This window comes from Anneissia japonica, unplaced genomic scaffold (genome assembly GCF_011630105.1).
Source record: "Anneissia japonica isolate Jap-2015-1 unplaced genomic scaffold, ASM1163010v1 scaffold685_len2926416_cov193, whole genome shotgun sequence".
Lineage (NCBI taxonomy): Eukaryota > Metazoa > Echinodermata > Crinoidea > Comatulida > Comatulidae > Anneissia > Anneissia japonica.
This window is the reverse complement of record NW_022692922.1, coordinates 1,447,589-1,465,625: the sequence shown is the minus strand read 5'-3', so window position 1 is coordinate 1,465,625 and position 18,037 is coordinate 1,447,589. Positions and strand designations below refer to the sequence as shown.

Genomic DNA, 18,037 nt, shown 5'->3' with positions numbered 1-18,037 from the left:
ATACCCTTCGTCTCACAAATTAATAATTTTTTTAAATAATTTTTCTAAGCATTTCATTGGAATTGCAGTTAATACCACTGGCCTAAAGTCATTAGGCCTACAGATGGTATAGCTTTATCATGTTTTGGTACTGGTGTGATAATGGCCGACTTCCAAAGTAAAAAAGAAACGCTAAAAACAATCCGCCACTGGTTTTGAGAGAAAACACTATTCAGTGTTCTTATTTTCAAATTTTCTGTAGTAGTCTATCAAAAATGTTGATGGTCTAACGATGAATATCAACTTTGATATGTTAAGGAATCTGATCTATACAAAATTAAATCAATCTAATTAAAAACACCGTGGAAATGTCATTAATTATACTACGGGTTAACGTTCATTAATATGATTAAAATTTTAAGAACCGTAAATAAATCGAGGTCGGAGTAAAATAAATCCCTACAAATTGGACATACTGTACACGTAGCCTAGATGTGAAACGTGCCGCTTCCAACCACGTGGTGTTTCAGAATTTCATTGCATATTTCAATAGACTAGGCCTATATAAATTTATGGAACAAGGTAAATAAAACTTTAATAAATTTAAACATAAATTAAAAGAAATAAATGTAGAGGTCTAGCGCACAATGAAAAAACCATTATTTGGTATTGAAAATACTAAATTTTTACCAAAAAATGTAAATGTTATATTTTAAATAAATGAAATCAATGGACAAGCGCTTTACGTCGTGGATTAGATGGGTAGACGTCAAAAATATAAAAAGAATCGAGAATTCATAAAATAAGCCTATACTGATCTGGCGCAGAAGGTCCCCGGTTCGAGCCCGGGTGGAATCAATTGATCTTTTATTTAAATCTAAATTGATGATAGGCCTATCCATATTCAACGATAAATATTTCAGAAACCTTTTATAATCACTTTCAATGGAAACAACTATTTTTAAGCAACAGATAGTTTGGTGTTACTGTTGTTGGTATGCAATGCACTGGAGCTTCCCGGCTTTGTTATTTTTAATAATCCATTACTCTTTTTAGAAATTTTTGATAAATACTGTCTCACCCACAGATTCCGCAGTGTTTCCTGAAATGAGATCAGACCCTGCGGCTTTTTTGGACTTAACATTCCTAGGTGTTTTCTCCACATCACTTAAGTTAATTAAAATATTATTTTCTTAATCTCTTACTGAACCTATGAGTTTTTCCTTTTGAATGTTGCGAATCTCCGAAAAATCCCAATTATCGTACCTAACATAAAAAGAATTTAGATCGTTAGCCGTAATATCTTCAACATTCGATGCAATTTTAAAATTTCCAGGTAATTTATTCATTCCTTTCCAAACATTTTGAATATCACCAGACTCAAATTTTCCTTCTATGTGTTTGGCGTAATTGCTTATCTCTCCTAATTACACATTTCACTTCCCGCTGAAGGTGTTTACTAGTTTTAAATTCGCCCTACTTAAATTCTGAGTATTTATCTCTCATTAATAATTCTAACTCCTTAGAAACCCATGGTTTGTTATTTGCATAATTGGACCCTTACCTTTTATTCTCTTTATTAATGATTTTGTAACTCTTCTAAGCTTCTTTCGTTTATTCTGTTTGCTGACGACTCAAATTTATTTTTTCCCATCGCAACCCTGCCACCCTACTTAATATAGTAAACAACGGAATCAATAAGGTCTGAATGGATAAACGCCAAATTGTTCAACTCTGAATTTGGTAAAAATGCACTATAGGAGGCCTTGCCGCCTATATGTTATTTAGTAAATCTCTCAATTCCTTACTCGTGATGTTTTCTTAAACGTTTCTAGGCCTATCATCAACCGTGTGGTGACGACCAGATTCCAGGGGGTCACAATTGACGAACATCTTCTGGAGGAACATATATCTAATGTATGCAAAACACACTCACGTAACACCGGAATATCACCAAATTCCGTACGTTCCATATTCCCAAGTAACATATTGTAACGAAATGTCTCCCCAGTTGTTGGAACAGCCCTGAGGGATGGTAGCCCAATTAATTAGACAGCTGTAAGCCACGTTCTGATTGGCCCTTGTGGGAATGGGAAAGTTATGCAAATAAGCCCACTACATGGGGGGAGACTTCAGTTGGTTCCTGATAGCCCTGAAACGAATACGGTACTGAAGAGACTCCCGTTAATATTGATCTTCCATTGTTACATCAAGGTTGCACGTTTACTTTACGAATACTACGACCCTATGAAGGGTGAGTACTAGAATAGTTGCTTTGGAAATAAAAACTGACTTGCCTCACGTGGATCGTGAATTCAAATTGTGTCTGTATTATTTGATTAGTTTAGTGAAGTCGGTGGTGTACAACCGCCGCCGAACCCTGACGCTCATAAATAGGCCTAATTATCCTGACAGACGAAGGAGATTCGTTACAATATATTAAAAGCCCTCTATACAGTAGTCAGGTATTACCCTACAACATTAGCTATTAAAAAAAAGTTAGTTTAATCACACATTCAAAGCATACTTAAGTACACTCGTGTTGAATAACTAGTATGTTTTCCAAAATGGTCTCCAAGTCGTCCTGTGTTGAATCTTTTTCTTTTATAAGTGTAATTAAGTTCTCAAGCGTGCTATAACTTACAAGCTGCGGCTTACGGTCGGTGTCGCCATTTGCTATAATGTACAGTAAGTTAAGACAAAGCAAGTGAAATAAATTGAATTGAGATAAATCTTCATATCGTGTTCAATTGTTATTATTCACTCCATCAGTAGCCTTACTATAACTATAGAAACAATAAGTGACTTCTGACAGTTTTTACAAAGAACTTTAAGTTATACATTACACATTTGATGACAGAATAATGCACAAAAACTGTACTTACATTTACGACTGATCTAGTAAGTTGAAACCGAATCATTATAAATATATTTATGTAAAATTATATATATGTATATTAATATTTTTAAAAGAAAGTTAGTCTAAAATCATTGGAAGCTTTTGAAATTATAAGGTACATAAATACATATAACAATATAATTGTTACAATGTGTGGAAGATACGATCATTATTCATCATGTAAACCCTTATATAAAATATAGCAAAATAATTATTTAAAACAGTCAAGGTATTTGTTGTGTTGAAAACTTGAGGTGGAGGTCATCCCCCTGTCAAAGTTCAATTAAAATAGAGAAACTTACTACTTCATGATCCACTATCCATAACCATACAGTAATATTGTAGGATGCTTTGCCCTAACCGATGTGTTATCGTATGCAAACATGCATCGAAATAGCATATACAGTACATGCTGCTACTTGGGGACCGGATTCAACAAAAGTCACTAAGCGCAATTTCAGTGGTCTAGTTGTTATGACACCAGGCTGGTAATTTTCAGGGCGTGAGTGTACTAACTACCTGAATCACTTTCAAATGCAAGTTTTATTCAGTACGATAACACGAGGGTAGGGCAACATCACTCCTATGACTTTCCTGACGCAAACACATTGAAATTGCATACAATAATAGCTCTACATTTTAAAAGGAAACAAAAGGCTGCATTATTGCTCATTAGAGATACAAAAAAATGTTCTTCAATGATTTTTCAAAATATATCATTCAATATTCTAATTACTTTGAGTTTTGGCAGACACTATATTTCACACACATGATTGATCATTAGAGTTCTACATATATGCAATGCAGCTTCACATAATTCTACACTATTCGCATACTAAAATCATATTTGTTATCTAATGCCACCACACTATCAGATTTTTGTCTAAGACGAGTTCCCATTAGATTAACATTATCCAAGATGAAGGGTAACTTAACCTTGGTGAAAATGTACCGCTGTTTGCACTTGGATTTTCAATAAACCACAGAGAGCTATTCACCTTCAAAAGGACCCCAGTCGAAACAAGTCTTTGTGGGTCAGGGGCGGATTTTTTTTATGGGGGGGGGGGCATCCCAGTTCCGGCTCCCAGAATGGGCTATCCCAGATAGCCCAGAATTCCTCAAATGTTATGTTCGGGCGTCTAGAACACAAACATTTCTGGACCCCCTATGACTGTGTTGTCTCGATCTGCCCAACTTTTGGCCCCCCATTTTGGACATTTCTGGCTCCGCCCGTGTGTGTTATATTTGGTGTTCACACCAACTCCTACACTATCATGGATACTCAACTATATCAAGTTTATTGATGACATGCAGTATCATATGCTCAAATATTTACTAGTCGCACTGTTAGTATTGAGCAAAGGTTACTTCAGTAATTGTACAAAGGACAACATTTATGCAGGCGGTACACATTGGACTTTTTGGTAAGTAACATTAATCCAATGTGAACACAGCTTCAGACTTACTAAACAAGTACATGCTTAAGTCAGTTTTATATGTCAGACCAATCATCAGACCTCAAAGTCGATGCTTTCATGTTTCAGGCATACCTCTGATCAACTCATGTCTGTTACAAGTTGGAAATTCTCTACTTTATCAGATTTTGTCCAATCAACATTGAGTCTGATGGACAAAATTTGGTAGGTTATTGCCAAGTTTAAGTGGTCTTCATTACATGCATACATAATCAGTCTAGACATATGAGAGCATTGCATTCACAATCAACAGGGCATGCTGAGGATAGGGTTTTAAATATATTAATACTAAAAAACTTCATCATTACTGCTTCAATTAAAACTGTAGTTTTCTGTGATGTCGCTATTCGCAGGACTGTCAGTGTCAGAGGTCATCCCTCTCAGTCCATAACCACCTTTTTTACCAACAAGTCTATTATTTTTTACAAGACCATTGATGCCAGATTTTCCTTTCACACTATCACCTTGACCTCTATGGTTAATCATTTGGCCTTTAGTTGTTTTGCCTCTGCTACCACCACCACCACCACCTCTACCACCACCAGGATGTTTTGATGAGCCTGCTCCACTATCACCCCCACCAGTTGCCAAACTGTCTGAAGAGTTGGCCATTGACCTCCTTGCTGCTTTACTTGTTGGACTTGGACTTCTACTACGACCTTTGGAGATAACACAATACTGTAATAATAATAATAATAATAATAATGAGTGATCATCCAGCACAAAGTAAAATAATAACTACAAGGAGTAAATGAGCTGTGGTACATAAATAATATTTCACAATAATATGCATCTTTTATGTTCATATCTATTATCGCTATGATGATTAATATTAACAATATCGTTATTATCATCGTCATAATAAGCAATTAGTATAGTTGTGTATCATATACTAATGGAAATTATTATATGAATGTTAGATTAATGAATGAAAAAAGGTCAAGCAAAAACTGTGCACTAGAAAAAAATTAGTACACTGTTTGGGATAGGAAAATAGGATTGGGAATATTAACAGTGATGATGTCACAACTGACTTTATAATTATAATTATTAGAAATGGCATACCCCCAACTCTGATACATTCCTCTTTATGCCTTGCATTCCACGCTTTAATCTTGCATGCCTTGCTGCAGTAGTAAACTTCCTTACAGCGTGTGCATGCAGACAGTCGCACTCCAAGGGATCGACCACACTCATAGCAGTACTTGAACAACGGCTTCCTGTTAACAATAGAGGGTGCTTAAACAATTATATGATGAGAATGACTTAAGATGCTTTTGCCTTCCAATTAAAAATTCTGGGTTTAAGAGATGCCAAGTGATAGGATTTTTTTCTTACAACTAAAAACTACTCCATAATTAGGCTCAGTTTTGTTGAGAATCATGTGCTTATATTTGTTTTGTAAATGGCATGTTTTTACTTTATTGTTATTTAAACTGTGCCAGACTACAACCCAGCATGCTTTATCACATAAAGTGTGATGCCTAGAGAGCCTACAGGTTCATTTTTATCTGTGAGAAAAATCCTGGTTAACAATTTTTACATAATTATTAGCTTAAATAATAACAGCAAAAAAAAAAAAAAAAAAAATTATGTATATTATTAAAATAACACTGCAAGGTTAGGAACAAACTATTTGTAAATACAAAGCAACAAGTACACACAAACACTGCAGAATCTCTCTATACATGGTCCTTGGATTGTACCCCACTGGACAGTGTCCATATCATTTCATGTAATTCAAGATTAATTAAGTTTACTAGTTCCTCTAAATGGGGCATTTGAAGTTTACCTAGATGTTAAGTGTCCCTACAGAGCATGCAAATACATTCAGGCTATGTTCTCACACGGCTGCTAACAGTTGGCAGGATCCGGATCCTGCTAACCATTAGCTGCCGTGCATCCATACGAGAAAATCCAGATCCGGATACCAAAAATATGATGATCAAATCACTGGCCAATTAAAAAAACTGGAAATTGTAAACGCGTATGTGTGATTGGTTGATGATAAAAATGCACTCAACTTGCTAACCAATAGTGCTTGCTAACTGTTAGCGGTATCCGGATACCGCTAACAATTAGCGATAACCGATCGGGTGTTCTCACGCAGGTGCTAACGGTTAGCGCTAACGGTTAGCTCCGGTTCGGATACTAGGGCTCTGGTGAGAACCAGGCTAGCTGCTTTACCTGCAGCTAGTATGCACTACTGATCATAGGATCTGTGTATATACGCCAACTACTTGTAATATTATCTATGGGCCAGTAATTTTTTTTCAGTATTGCAAAAGATTTACAGGAGTAGGAAAGTGCTTGTTATTATTATCGCCACTTTCTGTGACAAATGCATTTTCATGGTTTATGAAAAATTAAAAAAAATTAGAGTTATAATTCAAAGCACTGCACAACTTAAAAATAATACCTTGATTTAAATTTCCTTTGACTAGCATAGATTTAAATGATCAACAATCACATATGTAAATGTTACAACCAGTAACATTATTCAATTTTATTTAATGAGGGTGACCCTGATAGCAATGCTCACTTAAAGGGGCCCTTTGCAAAAAAACAATATTAATTAGAAAAATAAAAAAGTTCATTATATGCATCATTAGAATACACAGATCATATAAATTGAATTTTCAACAATTTGGATTGCTAATTTAAAACAAGACATTCCAAAAACCTACTCTACACATAACCTAACACTGCACTGTATGAAAATAAACTTGTTTCACATACATCTGAGCTGGGACAACTGGGCTGTACACAATGCAGGGTCATGTGTATATTTCTCATCATAACGCATTAAAATGATTTATAGTTTTGGCAAACACTTCATATATAGGACAATAACATTTTATATTGACATGTATTTACAGTATTTGCCCTTGAAAATGTAAGGGTACTTATATTATGACACAGAATTGTTCTTTCTCTCCTGAAATCAATCAAGAACATTTTAATAGCTAGGTTTAATCTCCCATGTAGATAACCGTGTTTTCCCCCTGGTAATGATCCCCAAGAGTAATGGTATAATTTAATTAATTTAATTTAATTTAATTTAATTTTAATATAAAAGTTCCTTGATCCTCACTTACCTTATGATCACTTCCTCATCTCTATCCACTAAGGGCTGCTCACACCCAACATTATCTTTGGTCATTGTACGAAATGCAACTTGTCGGCCTGGTTCACCTTCATAGCCTTTGACTGGGCTGATGCGATTGCTGGTGTACTTTCCACTAGGCCTACGATCTCCGGTAGGCTGAGCACCGGCTCCAGTGTAGAGAAAACCATGACTTGGACTGACACCTATAAGTTATGAATAAAAATGATCACTTTGTTTAGGCTAAACAATTGCAAAAACAAATTAAAATGTTTCTGTATCTGTATGTTACACTCAACAAGACTGAGGTCAGATATTTTGCAAAACTTCTTGGGCCGTTCAAAGTTTTCACTAGTATTTTATTAAAGGCAAAGGTAAACGTAGGAAAAAAATAAATCAAAATCTAACACTTACTTCTTAATCCATCCCTCTCATTCAACACAAGACGCTCCTTCTCTTTACGAACAGATGCTTCACGCAAGATGTCACCAAGATAAGCTAGGAGTCTTCGGCGTGCATTGTAAGTGTCCCGCTCGGTGTGAGTGAGGGCGTGGTATGGCATATGCGCGATACGTCTATCCTGCAACATAAAATAATACCGAAACATCAGTTTTGTAATGGATAATCTACTGTAAGCACATGGTATTAATTTAATACCATGGTTTTTAATTTTACAATTATAATGTACATGTATAAAGCATGAAAATGTAAATTATGTAATATTTAATTTGTGAATAAATAATTGTTTCAGTCATGTATAATTTAATTTATTATTATTTAAAAAATATTGTACAGTATATAAAATGTTTATCCTGACGACTTTGAAATTCTTTGCATTGTCAATATTAATTTTCTGATATGAACTTATAAATCTTGCTCACTTGTAGTGTTCAACCAAGGATAGGTGTCTTTGTTATGAAACACAAACAGGAGTGACTTTGGCATTTCATACATTACAACGATAGCAATATCTAGCAAAACAAGTGTCACACTTCTCATACTATATGAGGCTACAGCCAGCCAGCTAACTGAGAATATGTTTTGTTTTGTGGAAAAATCTGTTTATCATCAAAAGCTGGTCACACAATACATCGGCTTTAAACAATTCCAGATCAAAGCACAAGATGCACCCGATGTATAGTTTTTAGAAATGAACAAGACTGACAAATGGTGTGCAAGCCATCAGCAGTGTACTAGCCCAGCTTTAACACTGACTGTTATGTGAATTACTGTACCTGGTTGAAGGCCCAATAAGCATAGTCTACTGCTGTGCCCATCAGCTTTTTAGCTCCAACTGCTACAGGGGCTAAGATGTTTGCACCGGCCTTCACCAACTTTGAAATCTATAGATATCAGTAATAACAAGCAAATATTAAAAATATTTTAGTAATACATTATATGAGTGCATTGTGCATGATTAATAAAAATAGCAAAACAACATTGCCGTCGGTGGAGGAGACGGAGACGACAAAGTCTTTGATGATGAAGATGATGATTTAATAACAATAAGTAGAACACCTAGAATTGACACACCCCTACTAAGGGGACACCTCTATTCCCCTATTAAGAGTGACACTTTTTTGGCTGCAAATGACATTTCTTTTAACACTATGGTCAACTCCTATTCAGGGGACACTTTTTTTGGCCCCTAATGTTTTCCCTTAAAAGGGGTTGTACTGTAATGTTGGATATTACAGGGTGAATGCAGAAGCCACAAAGCAATACATTCCTACCAGATTGATCCTGTCCTGAGGTGACCTTCTGAATTCAAATACTGTATTGGAAGACACACACAGTGCAGAGCCAATACTTTGTCCAAGAGGAAGGCTGGGGTTAGCAGAGAAAGCCAGCAACTCATCAATGGCCTAGCCAGATAAAAAAAATTCCATCAATACATGCAACCAAGGGGTGTGTTTCTACTACCTAAGAAAAAACTACAGTAAAAACAGAATCCATGAAAACTGATTTTTTTTCCCTTTTTTTTTTATCGTCAATGAGTCTAGTTTGTGTCCAGCAGTGGTGCCAGAAATTTGCCGACAAGTGGTTCGACATTTGCGACAGAGGGGTCTGAACGAATAAAGAATCCCAGGTAAGGTTCAGGGGAGATATTTTTGGCTTAGTATGGTCAACATTGTGCTTTAAGACCACAATATTAGGGATTAGCAATAAAAAAATATGTTCGGATAAGCAAGTTATTATATTATATACTTTTACTCCAATGACCTAGTCGTGGCGTCAGACGACAGGGGGGTCCAGATCTGTCTGACAGGGAAGGGGGATTTCCCCTGCTCCCTCCTGGCGCCACCACTTTCTGTGTCCAGCAAGCTAAACACAATTTCTTGTGGTGCACTTAATATACCTCTCCATGATCAATCAACGATTAGAGAAACATTTACATTTTTTAGTAGAAACATGTCCACCCTTAGACTATATTGAAAATATACTTTATTATGTGTAACAGCAACATTTTATATTAAATTTGCTAAATTGTATAATAGAAAGTGATATTATTTTCAAGCCGGGCTTACAGACATAGCGTAGCCTCTACTCTGGAATTTGCAGATTTGTAGCGTAAGTAAACAAGTAAGTTATTAGATTTATATTTAAATTTTAAAAAATATTTTCTCATCAATTATAGTTTAAATAATATTGTTGCCTTCTTCTTAGCATAGACAATTTAAATTGGCTACACGGTGAAACTTGCACGAGTGTAAATCTATACTGACAATAAAAAAAGGGTCAGGAATATGGGATTTCACAAACACATGTCAACCTGTACGTTCATGCTGTCAGTTTGTGGGACTTTAGAAACAATATCCCAGGGCGGGGCTTAGAGGAAAGGTTCATTTTCATAGTTAAAAAAAGTAATAAGTTGTTTTGAATTCTGTCCTATTGAACATTTATTCTTTTAAGAAAGACAGCAACCAGTATATTGTGCCAGTTATTTACATGCATTTTAAATTTATATTAATCAATTAAAGTGAAAATGTTTATTTTTTTAAATAATTTCAACAAGAACCCAAAAGCCAGCTGAAGTCTAGGGGCCCTCTTTAAAAATATAAAAATATATAACTATACTTTATCTATCAATAAAATATAATAAGGCATACTATAACATTATTAGTAGTGTTGTATTACCAATATTATATTTAGAACTTACCAAGTCATTACCGTATGCAATCGCTAGTGATAATGGAGACTGCCCTCTACATAGTACATTGGGATTGGCGCCATGCAACAAAAGAAGATTAACAACTTGTTGTGCAAGCTGAAATATAAATTATAGATTTTATTTACATGTAACAGTCTGCAACAGATGACTATGGTCACTATAAGATAAATATTTACAAAAAATTACTTTCAAGGTGACGGTGATGATGAGGATGATGATGATAATATGAACATTTATACAGCACTCATTACACAGGTGTTATAAACACATACACAATGCATCTGCAGGATCTCACAGCACTTAATCAGTGTAAGAATTATTGAAAATATGTGTTTTGGCAGCCGACTTAAATATTTTTTAACTAGGGAGCCTGTCTAACTTCACGAGGAGTTTGTTCCAAAGATACAGTGCAGCAAGAATGAAGTCTTTATTAATTTGTTGGATGAAAATCGTAAAATAGGATTGTAGGTTGACAAATGAAAATGAAGTCTTGAACATATTTTGGAAGCATTTTTAATTCATTACCTAAAAGAATTTAAACTGTACACGTTGATGCCAGTGGGGCTTATGATAGAAAGGAGTGACATATTGAAATTTACGTGCTCAGAAAATAACCTATGTAGAAAAACAAGCTGATAATTGAAATATTTGTGAACTGTGTTAAACTGAATATTTACTGGTGAATACAAACCTTGTTATCATCATCTCTCTGGCATGCAATGTGGAGGGGGGTTCGACCACCTTTCTCTTCTCCCAAGGCCTGCAGTTCCATTGACAGAGCTAGCACACTGCTGTCTAGGCCTGGTTTCAATTTGGTAGGGCTTACTGGGTTGAATTCCCCATCCTTTAATAGAAAAAAATTATACTAAATAATGACAGGAACATCGTGTTAGGACTATGGAATATATTTAATACACCACAGAAGCCTTTCTGACTACTGTGGCTTTTTCAGGTGGTTTTTGTTACCTTTAGGACTGTGAAAAAATATGAATTTATCAAAATGCTGTAGTTTTTTTTTTATATATATAATTATGAGCCTTAAATTTATAATTATAGGGGTTCACTCAAACTATACATTTTTGTATACAAATAGTACCAGCAGAAATGAAACCCAAAATTAAATAAAATTTTTAAGATAATAAGTAAGATAAGCAATTAAAGCTTGAAAAGTGACCTCCAGAAACATCATACAAATATTCTCGCCGCCTCCTTAAATAATATTTGCACCAGAAAATAAGCCAAACATAGATTTTAAAGACTTCAGGTCAGATGGGCTTTTGGTCATCAATATTTTTTATAATTATTAATCGTCAATAAATCATTTTCAAGTACCAAGAAATTTGTTTACAACTCAAATTACCTCATCTTCTAGGTCATGATCATATGCCCGGACATTGGGCTCAGCTCCTGCTTCAAGTAGTAACCGTGTGATGTCCACACCGGCTTTACCTCTGATAGCAGATGAAATGTGCAGTGGGCTCAGGCCTTCTTTCTGTAGAAGAGAAATAGGTTAGCCTATAATTAGTTCAAACATTTATACTTTTAACGACACACAGAACTCACAGAACTCACAATCATTCATTTAATATATTATTGAACAATGCACTAGTGGCGGATTCAAGGGAGGGGGACAAGTCAGCCTAGGGCCCCTTAAATGTTTAAAATTATTTTAAAAATTGAGAAAAAATTGAAATTTTAATCAAGTTTAGCTCTGAGAGAGACATTTCCGGCCATCATCAGGTGCCATTATCATAAATATTCTTACCTCAGTCCCAACCATGGTGGGGCTGAGGTGGTCTACACTCTCCAATCCCCACTGGGCCCCCCTCTATTTCAAATTCCTGGATCCGCCACTGTGGAAAGCTAACAAACAAGAATGATGTAACTTTTTTGTTTCAATTACTTCATTTTAAACAGCTGAAAATGCTGAATTTGAAAATATATTCACCTTGTTTAAAAGTAATGCTTCATTAGTACCAGGATACACCTGGTCATGGACTGTAGTACTGCATCTCAGTGTGTGTAACTAAAATTAATCTGCCAGATTAAACATTGGTCATCACACCAAACAACTTACCTTTGCAGACAATCGAGTCTCTGTGGAAGCTCCCTTCTCCAGCAGTATCTTTACAGCACCTACATCTGCTGCTTTGATGGCAAAGAAGAGCACTGCCATCGGCACTCTTGATGCATTTGGATCAGCTCCACGTTTCAAAAGCAGACGGATTGTTGATTCCATTACAGAATGCCTGAAAACAATAGTGAATTTAGGTAAGATATGGTAGTGCACTTATACTACAGTCTCAGGTGATATGGGGCAAGGATACATTGAAAAGCTGGTGCTGCCACTGCTCACGCCCTGTCTTTGGGAAGCACAAGCCTTACAGCTGCATCTGATACAACTACAGTATACTATTAGCAGTGGTTAATTATGTTTGGACGTGATTATGTTTCGAAGCCAAAAGTAATTTATTGTTAAACTATCATAATAAACATAATTAATTATTTTATGCAATATTAAAAAAATATATTTGCTACTCTTGTAAATTCCTTATTTTATAACATTGTTGATTAAAATATTTGATGTGTCAACAAATACAGAAAAACAATATTCTTTTTTAATGTGTATGATATTAAAATATGGTACTGCAAATATTTTTCTTTCTGCATGGAAATATAACAGTATTTATAACTGCATAATTGGACGGAGTATGTAGCAAAGTTCATCAAAATAGACCTCCGCCCCTAGGTACTGTAGTACCACTACCAATATGCCTTCAGGTACATGCCAGACCTACCTAGCCCAGATGAAGGCTAGGCCCTAGGCCTACCTCCTTTCATAGTTAGGCTTACTGTAGGTTAGTCTTGGACCTGTCTCTTATACACATCTAGATGTGTATAAGATGTTTGTGTAATGGTGTTGCATTGGAGAGCCGCCTGATAGTACTTATGTACTTTCGGCAATCCACGGGGTGCTCCACTGTTTGTTTGTATTTTTGTATGTTACCTGGAAATTGAATAAATAAAAAAAATAAAAAAATATTATAGTAGAATAAATTATACCTTTGGGACTAAGTTATAATTTTTATGTCTTAGGATGTTTAATTTTTGGATATTATATAATAGTACAGTATTTAAACCTTGTGGTAATAATTTTATTTCTATTTAAATTTTATCAATCATGTTACTCTTACTCTGCTTTGGAAATTGCTAATAATCTTGCCGGGTCCATATCTGGCTCCTTGGCAGCACACTTAGACGTTCTTCCTGCCACAATCTTTGGGTTGCCACTCATTACTGTAGCGCTACGTTCTACAAAGTCATCTTTAACCTCAATACTGTAATTTACTAGGCTCTTATTAGAGCTAAACTCATTTAGTTCTGTACCTCGAATCTTATTAGGATGAGCAATAGTTTCAAGATCATCAGGAGTTCTACTACCAACAGAGCCAGAAGGGTCCATGAGCTCCTCTGGCAACTCTTCCTCCAGGAAATCATCACCATCATCATCTTCAACAGGCTGTACAATTTCTGCTTCACCAAAGTCATCTTCAGCTGGACCTGGAGTCTGGTTTGTAAATTCACTTCTTGTGAGATTGCCAGGTGTAGCACTTGAGTTTGTAAGGTCCATGATCATTCTTTCATGTTCCACCACATCCTCTGGCTTTGGAAGATATCGCTCAGCGATGTTGTACTGAAAGGACTCAGAAGGGTAGAAGAACACATGGCATGCAGCTAATGCTGAAACTCCTTCATCATTCAATTTATTGACATCAGCACCATTGTCTAACAAACAGTTTATGATGTCACAATGCATATTTACCTAAAAATAGAAAAAGTAAATGCAAGATCTGTCAGTAGAATAAAGCTGGGCACACACTATATGTGTGTCTGATAAACTTAATAATCTATGTTTGATCAGACATGTCTGAGAAAATAGAACATCGACCTGTACAAGCCTTGTTCACAGGTCAGGTGTGTCTTAATACACACATAATTGTTTGATCAGGCAATGTATCAGGGGATAACCAAGGATGTTTTTTGCAAGGATAGCGTGAAGCTTCATTTGGGCCGGGGACCTATGGTCAAAGGGGGATGTTTTGGGAGTGGTGTCCCTTCGCTAGAGTTGGGGTTCAGTAGTTAGCGCCTTGGAAGTCCCAAAATTCAATCTTTTATCTAGTGATACTGATATTCGTGTTTTGTTAGATTTGTTAGCTGTTAACAAGGTTACGAGTGCCCTCTCATTGCCTTCTGGATCTGTTACTGTTTTTTAAGTGACATAAAATCTGATAGTGTACATCTGCTTTATTACTATTATTATATGAATATCTGGTTTTATGTAAGGAAAATTGAGGATACATGCAAACATATACAGCAAAAAACAAAATATAAGATTACCGCTGCCGCAATGAGACCATGGTGACCATTTTTATCTGCCACATTCACATTTGCTTCGTTGCTTTGCAATAGAGCATTCACCTTTGCATAATCTCCCGACGCTGCAGAAAGGATGAGGGTTTTGGAAGCAATTTCTATTGGGCCTTTACAACTGCTATTTTCTCTTTTACCTGTAGATATAATACCAGTAGCAATGATTATGAATGATATTAAATTAATCATTTACTTAAAAATCTTTATAGCCTGTGTTAGATTAAAATTTAAGGATATTGTGCATTATTGATATTCAATCTTTTAAGCCCTGACCAAATTTTATGTGACAATGTGATATACCCATACTTGGGTGTAATATGATATCATTATCCCCATATATGGTCACATCACAAATTTGACAGTGTTGAGAGTGCTTAAACAATGACTATTCAATTATTCTATTTTTAATGAATATTCTTCTGTTATGTCAATGTTTATCTTATCTTATTTACTCCCCACTCTATAATCTCCGCTCATTTGATTGTTCTTGTTTGAAATTGCCACATTAATAATATTTATTTATTTTAATTGTTCATTTAATAATTATTACTATTTGGTTATCATTGTAAGACTGTGTAAATATGGCAAAATTGTGTTTGGTAAGATCATCTTCCTGAATACGTTTAGTAAACCTATTATACAGTTAAAAGAGGATTATAACACCTTTTTTTATGATAATATCAATTGGAAGAGAGATCAATATTTTTTTTTTTTTTTCATTTTAAACAAATTTTGGGCTCAAAAATCTATCATGAATTTATAGGAATGGCATCTATAGACACTAATTTTAGTGCTTCTAGTGTGAGAACAAAATGAATTCATGTTTGGATACCACTGATTAACTACCTACCCTGCATTCATGTTTGGATACCACTGATTAACTACCTACCCTGCATGATGTTTGGATACCACTGATTAACTACCTACCCTGCATGATGTTTGGATACCACTGATTAACTACCTACCCTGCATGATGTTTGGATACCACTGATTAACTACCTACCCTGCATTCATGTTTGGATACCACTGATTAACTACCTACCCTGCATGATCTCTTGAACTGAAAATAACTCCTGCCTCTTATGCTTCTGGACATGCTTGAGCATATTAATAAGACTAGGTGTGTTATTGACGGCGATAAATGACTTCCGATCATCATCAGTCTGAGATTCACCAAAAAATGCTACATCATATTCTTCCTTATCATATTGCAATGTGCGCATATCAACACTTTCTGGTTGCGTTATTAGAATGTCGTCTTCTAAGTTTGCCATAAGGCTTGTATCTGAAAACTGTGCCATCACAGCATTCAAATCAACACCAGAATTAAAATGATGGTTCTTTTGAGGATTCTCATCTGCTTGAGTAACTGTTACCATATTTTCATCAGGAATGTAATCAAACTCAGGGTGGTCCTTCATGCTAAAAGCTCCCTCTATCTGACTTGTGAGTTTTATTAGTCTTTCTTTCTGCCAAAGCCCAATCTCCTCTGTCTTGTCTGTGTATGTCATAATGCCTGGTCCCTCACGTTCATCTTCTTTATAAAGGCCCTGGAAAGCAATTTGGAGAAAACTAAAATAAAGGGAGAATTTCTTTTTAAAAAGTTTTTAGAAATGGTTGGTATCATGCAGACAAAGCTGCCTTACAAACAATAAACAATGACAACAGTGTGAGATAAACAAGCAAATTCATGACCAAAAAAAAAATTAACAATCAGGAAACTACTTGATGGTGAAATTGTTAGAACTTTACAAAGTGTACTGCATCACGCTGATAAAGAAAGAGTGTACAGGGGTTGTGGGTATTAAAGAAAATTAAAGGAATCAATTTGCATTAATTCATTATTGATGCAAATAATAAATGTAGCTTACCTTGAAAACACTTCCATTTGGAAAAGTAAATATTCCATATCCTTCTTTTTTATCCATATAAAACTTTCCTTCAAATTTTAAATCTCCTGGCCATGTATATGTTCCATTGCCATGACGATGATCTTTAAAGTATGAGCCTTCATAACTCTGAAAATGAATGTTAATTTTCAATTGAAAGCTTAGTTTTATTAAAAATATATTTTTAGGTCAACACAGAGAGTAACTTTTAAAAGTTATGCATTCAACTAAAAATCTATTTAAAGATTCTATATTATATTTTCACTAAATGATATTAAGTTCAATTTACCTCCCCATTAGCCCACTTATGGTAACCTTCTCCATGCCGGGTGTCCATTACAAAATCTCCCTCATAGAATGACCCATCACTCCATCCCTGTTTGCCCTTCCCATGACGTTCATTATCGAGGTACTCTCCCTCGTACTTGTCCCCAGATGGCCATAGAAAGATTCCGACCCCTGTCCGCTTGTTGTCTTTTAGTCTGCCTGAGAATGATGCACCACTCTTGTAGTTGCAGTGATCGCTTCTAGTTTCCTGCTTAGCGGACTTCAGACGAGCAAATGTGTAGAACTCCAATGTTGAAGGCATTATTCTGCTTTGGATGAAGAAGACAAATTTAGAATAATTGCCAAACAAAAAAAATAATGAATTGGAGGAGATCATTGACTGTTTCAAGTGTATACTAGAAGCACAATCTGGTATTTAACAAAAGGAGTGATATTTAGCCTGTAAAAGGCCTATTTGTTTACACAGTATTTTGTGTACTAAGAGCTTTAACTCTCTGATATGACAGTTTTCATTTACATATAGCCAATTACAAATGTACAATTTCTTAGTTTTTTTCATGATTGTTGCTTCTACTGTTATAAGGAACAAAATATGCCTCCCCTCAATGATGATGTACATTTTTATGTATTAACTATTAGGCCTATATTTATAATAGCATAATTATTAATACATAAAGGCATAATAAAAATACATTTATAACATAAGTCTAGACTATATATATACACACACACACATATATATATATATACATATATATATATATACATATATATATATACATATATATATATATATAT

The 18,037-nt window shown here is 35.1% G+C and overlaps 1 protein-coding gene and 1 long non-coding RNA gene across 6 annotated transcripts in view; one reads left to right on the top strand and one right to left on the bottom strand.

The window, feature by feature from the left end:
- Positions 1–2,130: 2,130 nt before the first annotated feature.
- On the top strand, positions 2,131–12,851 carry LOC117100514. Its single transcript, XR_004444130.1, has 4 exons — positions 2,131–2,233; positions 9,463–9,548; positions 12,004–12,140; positions 12,717–12,851. It is a non-coding gene; the product is annotated as an uncharacterized LOC117100514 (long non-coding RNA).
- LOC117100513 (ankyrin repeat and MYND domain-containing protein 1-like) overlaps positions 2,702–18,037 on the bottom strand; it is a 17,816-nt gene continuing 2,480 nt past the window's right edge. For 2 of the 5 annotated variants that reach the window (XM_033240250.1, XM_033240247.1), the window contains exons 2-17: positions 17,241–17,547; positions 16,934–17,080; positions 16,105–16,612; positions 15,030–15,199; positions 13,826–14,454; positions 12,709–12,880; positions 11,992–12,123; positions 11,323–11,475; positions 10,620–10,727; positions 9,193–9,324; positions 8,695–8,802; positions 7,874–8,039; positions 7,452–7,665; positions 6,773–6,793; positions 5,419–5,573; positions 2,702–5,012 (exon numbers count right to left, since the gene is read on the bottom strand). In XM_033240250.1, coding sequence (XP_033096141.1) covers positions 4,666–5,012; positions 5,419–5,573; positions 6,773–6,793; positions 7,452–7,665; positions 7,874–8,039; positions 8,695–8,802; positions 9,193–9,324; positions 10,620–10,727; positions 11,323–11,475; positions 11,992–12,123; positions 12,709–12,880; positions 13,826–14,454; positions 15,030–15,199; positions 16,105–16,612; positions 16,934–17,080; positions 17,241–17,540 — 3,462 coding nt within the window. In that variant the 5' untranslated portion in view covers positions 17,541–17,547 and the 3' untranslated portion in view covers positions 2,702–4,665. The remainder of the gene's footprint in view (positions 5,013–5,418; positions 5,574–6,772; positions 6,794–7,451; positions 7,666–7,873; positions 8,040–8,694; positions 8,803–9,192; positions 9,325–10,619; positions 10,728–11,322; positions 11,476–11,991; positions 12,124–12,708; positions 12,881–13,825; positions 14,455–15,029; positions 15,200–16,104; positions 16,613–16,933; positions 17,081–17,240; positions 17,548–18,037) is intronic. The other 3 variants (XM_033240249.1, XM_033240246.1, XM_033240251.1) reach the window with 2 other exon arrangements.